Raw genomic sequence first — 6821 nt, 5'->3', positions numbered from 1 at the left:
TGAAAGATGGCTAAGGATTTTCACAGAAAATGTCTGATTTGTTGCAGTATTAGGGGTAGCCTCGATCTCCAGCCGTTGTTCGGGAAACGAACCCGCACTCCTCCGCCGATCTCTTCGCGGGGAGGAACTAAGATCAATCGAAGGCGAGAGAGCAGCGGTAAACGAGCCTATATTTAGGGGTAGATTATTAGATTATTCGGGGTGTGTAAGCGCTTCAGATTATAGAAAAATCATATAACGTAGACTTGAAAACGAAAACTCGACTCCTCCATTGTTGGAAGAAAATTAAAGAACATCGAGAAGCCAAAACTCATGCATTCCCACTTCCTCCCACTCGTGAATCATCTAATGGTCGGCCCTGCCTTTGAGTTTGTTATGATTAGCTTGAATAAAAATTTCTCTCACTCGACGCACGGTTTTTAGCTCTCAGTTAGAATTTTGTCTTTTGTACATTGACAACTCTTCACCTTTAACTGTCTTTCATCGCTAGGGAACGTGCAGTGTGGCACGAGAAAGGCCGGTTCCAGAATTGTAGGGGGCACAGACGCGCAACCGGGGTCTTGGCCGTGGCAAGTATTATTGGACAATAAGGCGTTTCAGGGCCCTGTTTGGTGTGGAGGATCCATTCTTAAGCCATACTGGGTCATTACTGCAGCTCACTGTTTTAATAAGGGAAAAGATCCCGCATCTTTTAAACTGAGCGTAGGTAAGGTCACACTTCTTTATCGCATTGTAATGTCATAATAACATCATAGTATTTTTCAAATGTTTAAGAGCCGTTTTACTTGAAAGGTTTAGATATACGTGTATATATTCTACAAGTACTTTCTACAGCTTCTTTGAACGTAGACCATCACGCGTCATCACAGTGGTCGTTGTCGATAAGAGTACAGACTACGCTAAACCACATTTCGACTTGTTCTTTACTACAATATCAACGTTTTCAGAGCGTGAACTGAAAAAGGCATTGCGTGACACATTGTCGCGAGCAGCGTTGTCTGGACTCTTATCGACAACGGCAAATTAGTCAATCACATTGCGAGATTAGTAGCAATTGTGGTAAAAATCTCATTTTGCTCTAACCTTGACAACATTTAATATCCGTTTTGTAGACTGAAAAACGTTTCTACGTTTCAGATTTATCAACGCGAAAAAATTCGAGAAGCTTAAAGGTTGAACGCGAGCCGTGAAATATTCCCATTTATGGCTCTATTCCATGGATTAAATTTGTTTTTTAACTACACGTTTTTCTGTGTAACAGGTGAATATAATCTTCGTAAAGCGGACGGAACCGAGCAAGTTATTCCAATTGACCAAATCTTCATACATCCTAAATATAAGCCGCCAGTGACTGGGCCCGACTATGACGTGGCATTGATCAAACTGAGGAAACCAATCACGTTCAACAATGACGTAAGACCTGTATGTCTGCCCACCAAGGATTTTCCTCCTGGAACTAATTGCTATGTCACTGGATGGGGCGCTACACGGGAAGGGGGAAATATTGCACAGGTAAATATGACGACATTCATGATAAGCGTGTGTAAAATTCAGAAATGAGTTGAGCTGGAAGAGACATTCATTTACTGCGCAACGTATGAAGAGAATAAGATTATAAAATCTATGACACTTTATTTTTTAGATTTTGCAGCAAGCAAAAGTTCCTCTTGTAGCACGTGACACTTGTCGACGAGCATACAGCGACCTGGGATTGCCCGTTACGAAACGCATGCGCTGTGCAGGTTTCTCTCAGGGAGGAGTTGATTCATGCCAAGGAGACAGTGGAGGTCCGCTGGTCTGTCCAAGAAATAGCAAGTGGTATCTTATGGGTATCGTCAGCTGGGGCGTTGGTTGTGCGCGCCCAAATAGATTCGGAGTGTATTCTGACGTGTTGGCTCTTAAGTCCTGGGTGGAGGAAACAATGAATAAAAACCCAACTCCATAATTGTCGAGGGCAGTAAAGAGATTGAAATTGTCGGTTGAGGACTAGCTTATGTTTCATGGAAAATAAAAGAATCACGGCAAACTAATAAAAATAATCTCGCTTAACGGTTAATTATTCGGGTAAATCCCGATTTGGGTCACATTTCACGAGAAAATGTTATATTTGACGATAAAATAACTCCTAAGTAACTTTATCCTGTAAGGCTAATGCATTATGTATAAGCAATAAAAGAGGGAATGCAAAGTTTTGTCAATTGTAATCATTTTTATAATTATAGTCGACTCGTTCTACTTCCTTCGTGTAAATCTCAGGCTTCCTTCAAACTTTCTCAGTTTTCTATTTCCAGTTTCCTTTTACCTTACAATCTGTTCCCAAATGTTGTCATCAGATATCCTTGGTGATGCTCGCAGGACTCAGTTGATCTGGGAACTGCAACTGTTCACTTCATGGAATCTCTGGCAGTTTGTTATGGTCCAAACCAAGGTCGAAATGTTTCATATATATATGAATATATGGGCGAATTTTCCCATTTCATTTACATTTCTATTCGCAGAAGCTTCTGCCTTTTCAATACTGTATGAGCAAATTTTTTGGTAGTTACATTTGTTGCTTTCTTTGGATGTCCATCAGTTCCGTAGCTAGTAACAGACAAACCGAGGCATTTGCCTAACTCATTTTTTTTTTTCGTTTTTGTTTATAATCATCATAAACACCCACAATGGCTTGCGTCAATGCCAAGCGCAAAAGCCCAAGTGGACTGAGCGCTTAGAGATTGGTGTCTAGTGACGTCACATCGGGAGCGAAGAGGAGACTCTTTTGCAGTTCTGTTCTCTTTGCCGGAACATCCTCTTTTCATTTTCAACTGACCAAAGGGGCTCGTTTTTGTCTGTTTGTTGATATTTCGTAACTTTTTTTAGTATGATCGTTATGGAACGAAATATCATTCACTTCCGGAAAACTCATCCTTCTCTCCTACATTTCTGTGTTAACAGTCTCTAAATGTGAAGACATGAACTTGCATATATTCACTTGAGTCTCTAAATGTTCTCTATTGTAGACTACCGCTTGTTTGCCCTCGCTTATACAACTTCGTAAGAGCTTTTAGAAGGTACAACGAGTCCTCCCCGGGAAGTTTCCCAGTCGAAAGTAACGGTAAAACTTGCAGAGCAAGACAAAAATGAAACTCTTCGCGTTTGGTGCGTCTAAAAAAATGAGCTGAAAAACATCTTTCTTTTTTAATTTGCAACAAATATTTTTTTGTTATCATCGGTCGCATTTTTTTCTTTCTTTTCATCGGCCGAGGCCCATCATGTGGTCTGCAAATAACTGCCTACAAATAATGATCGTCTCATGTGTAAAACCATCTAAATGTGTTTTGCTGCAAATAATATTTTGCTCATGCACAATAGACCAATTTTGATTTATTCAAATTCAGCCTGAAACAATATACCTCAGCACGAGACTCTGGGGAATAAAGCCCACAAACTCTGTATTTATTTCCCAGAGCCTCGTCCTGAGGTCTACTGTTTTACGCTGAATTTTAATATATCGGAATAGGTCTATTATAACAACGCTCTTGCGATAAAATTGGCAGATGACCTCGCAGAGCTGTCAGCGAGTGAAAAAGTACGAAAACAAACTTGTTGATCGAAATGTAAAACAATTATCGAACTCGGTTATCGTAAAATATCGTGATCAGTTATTTCCCTCAGCCTTTGGCATTGGCAAATTATTGACTGTTTCGTCCAATAATTGTTATTAATATACATAGTAGTCACCATCTGTCTTCTCATTGTCTAAAAGCCTACAATAAATTCTGGGAAAAAGCGCAACCTACAGACTATTTACTAATCTGCTAGCAGATTAGTGAATAATCCGTAGGTTGCACGCGCAATGTATGATTTCCAAGAGCAATGTCAAGTTCACGTAAGAACATGGCTTTTCGAAAATAAACTGTGTTCGGTGCGATAATGCGTTTGTCGTTATTTTCTTTAAAGCAATGTATAATAAAACAGTTATGAGATTCGGTTTTTATGATATCCGAAATAATCAAGGTCTCGATTAGTGTTATCAGTCTCAGCCTTCGGCTTCGGCTGATAACACTTACCTCGACCTTGATTATTCCGGATATCACAGAAACCTCATCCTATAATTGTTTATAAGTTGTCGATCGCTCAAGACTGTCGCAAAACTTGTTGCGTTTCCTTGGAAGGTATTTTTTTTTTTATCTTTCGAACAGTAAGCAATATAAATGGTGTCCATTCCCAATATTGAGATGCTGTTAAATATAAATATTTTTGAAGACATTTTTGATCATCGCAGTTATGCACACAACTTAAGCAGTTGTGAAATTAAACCCTGAAAAAAATTCAGGCCTGAATTTTTTTCAGGGTTTAATTTCACAACTGCTAAAGTTGTGTGCATAACTGCGATGATCAATCATGTCTTCATATCTTTCTCCGCAGTTCAATTATATGATCTTTCATATATTCATTTGCTTTCAGTACATAAATATTTTTGATGTCCGATCATCCATTTACAACCTCGTTCCCAGGCTTTCTCTCCTCTGCCTCCCTTGGTCACGTGCCCACCTGTGACACAAAATTTTCCACCGGGGTAGGGTCAACGAATAATTTTTGTCGATCTCAACTGAAGCGAAAGAAAGGGGATTGCTGGTCAGCACTTTAAACCACACTCGGGCAAATACACCTATGAAATTCTGCAGTCCTATCCTAAGCTTCACACAGTTCAGACGAAATATATTTACATATATCCGGCGTATTAAGAGGCGCCCTCTGTAATTTTCAACTATGGCCATTTGGACCAGAAAAAATCAAATTCCTCAAACTTTCTCAGATGAATGGTCTAGATAAGTGATTCACAAAAATATAACTTTCAGTTCAATTCGATTCGTATTTTAGCGCTGGGGCCACCATCTTGGTTTTGCCCCTCTGAGAGGGCTTTCAGCGGCCATTTTAGGGCACATTTTTAACAATTTGCCATACAAAGAAAACGATCTAAATCCGGGTAAAAACCCTTTATTCGAGACAAGCAAATGTTTCTTGTTACATTGAGAGGCTGTTTTGGCAATTTGATCATCACCTGATTTTTCTACAGAATTTTAAATTTCTTCCCTTTCGGACTACTCATGAAGCGCCATAAAAAAGGCGAAGTTTAAAGGAAAATATCGCCAAAAGTACATCACTTGAGATCCCAAAACTACTCTCAACTTAAAGAGCAATGTCTCACCTGTAAAAACATGCAATAAAATTTTGGGGCAGTTAAAACTGTAAAATGTTAGAAGAAGAAGTTTAAGCTGTGCTTTTGTCAACAAAGACCGCCGTCCTAATTAGCATAATAACGTGAAAATAACGATGCACAGAGAAAATAATGATATATTCCACTTACCTCGCGACATGTCGACAACTGGATGTTCCACGATGCCTCATGTTATATTTCCAGTATGTTTCAGCCACATTTTCGGTGATTAGTGTACGAAATCACTCTCAGACATCGCCACGGTTAAGCAGATTTCAACTCTCCGAAGCCCGCTTCATAACATCTATCAATATTATTTGTCTTTCGCCTCATAAGCCGCCGTTTACAAGAAGTTTAACAATTTGCTGAGATCCTAACTGGCCCAGAACTCTGTTAGCAGCCTTTAAAATCCTCCTCTTAATCGAGGATTCTCATCAAGAACTCGTTTAAGCTCAGTTCTGTTTTGATCTGTTGTGTACCCGCCATTATTCCACAGAATGCGTTACATTTGACAAATGCACATTCCCACGGGTAGGGGTAGGGTGGGTAGGAAGTGAAAATGTAACAGACATTAAAGCCATTTTACGCATTTCTGTGGCTAAACTATTGTAGTAACTGGCTTTCCCGGAATGATTTGAACATGAGCTTCTGCTTGCAGGTATTTTCTAGTTTATTTTTGGAGGGTAGGGGGGGGGGGGGGGGTCGTGTATTAGAAAAAAAAAAAAAAAAAGGGAAAAAAGAAAACGATGGACAGTATCAAGTTAAAAGATTATGATCTGTGTATCTTGATCAGCTTTATCAGTTCATCAGTGAGGCCCTATTAGGGGTTTTCAGGATACTGGATATTTGGGGTAAAAAATTAACAGGATGCAAGAAATTTAGGGGAAAAATTAATGGGGTAGATAATGTTTAGATCAGATAAAGCGGGACAGTCGTGTCTTTCGCTGCCGGAAGTGCCATCAAATTTTGCAAAAGACAACAGACTGACGAATAGTGCGCAGGAAGTAATGATAAGCGACATTTTATTGAAACTTCTTACATTTTCTTAGCCGTTTCACTTTTGCATCAGAAAAGAAAATGCTCAGAAAATTACTGAAGGGCAGTTAAGGACGGTGCCTTCCATTTTAGGCATGGTTTAAAGGCCAGGCGCGCGCTTGGGTTGGAACTAGTGACGTAATTAACTACCCTACCAAGCGTGCCACTTAAAAAAAAATCCTATTGTGGCCGAAACAAATTTTGCACTAAAATTACGAGCCTGTACTAAAACCGGGATTACCAGAAAAGCAGCATATCGCTAAGCACTAACTGTGAACGGCTTCCAGCTGAAAAGCTAGCTTTTATCGTATCCGTAGAAAAAATCATACTGAAATTCAACTGTAGATGGCATAATGCGCGCGCAAAACAATTGCGAGACGTCAATGTTTAACTTACTTGGAAAGTAGCAGGAAAAAATGTAACGGACACCGACAAAGTTTTCGAAAGGATGAAACAACTCATTTAACTTTTTAAAAAGGGGTGATTACAGTTACATTTTATGGTATGAATTGGAAGTGGCAAGCCTATCCGACAGTACATTAGTTTTTGGCTGTGAGGAAAAGTTATGTAGACTGTATTTTGG

General features: G+C 39.5%; 1 protein-coding gene across 1 annotated transcript in view; it reads left to right on the top strand.

Annotated features, from left to right (window-relative positions):
• LOC110062898 (serine protease 33-like) overlaps nt 1-2188 on the top strand; it is a 2878-nt gene extending 690 nt beyond the window's left edge. The window contains exons 3-5 of the mRNA XM_089283086.1: nt 491-706; nt 1262-1512; nt 1643-2188. Coding sequence (XP_089139212.1) covers nt 491-706; nt 1262-1512; nt 1643-1945 — 770 coding nt within the window. The 3' untranslated portion in view covers nt 1946-2188. The remainder of the gene's footprint in view (nt 1-490; nt 707-1261; nt 1513-1642) is intronic.
• Nucleotides 2189-6821: the final 4633 nt, after the last annotated feature.

The sequence above is a fragment of the Orbicella faveolata genome, unplaced genomic scaffold (genome assembly GCF_042242905.1).
Source record: "Orbicella faveolata isolate gen_17 unplaced genomic scaffold, um_ofav_v1 contig_12, whole genome shotgun sequence".
In the NCBI taxonomy this organism is placed as follows: domain Eukaryota; kingdom Metazoa; phylum Cnidaria; class Anthozoa; order Scleractinia; family Merulinidae; genus Orbicella; species Orbicella faveolata.
The sequence above is the reverse complement of the archived record's forward strand: the minus strand, read 5'-3'. Positions and strand labels throughout refer to the sequence as shown.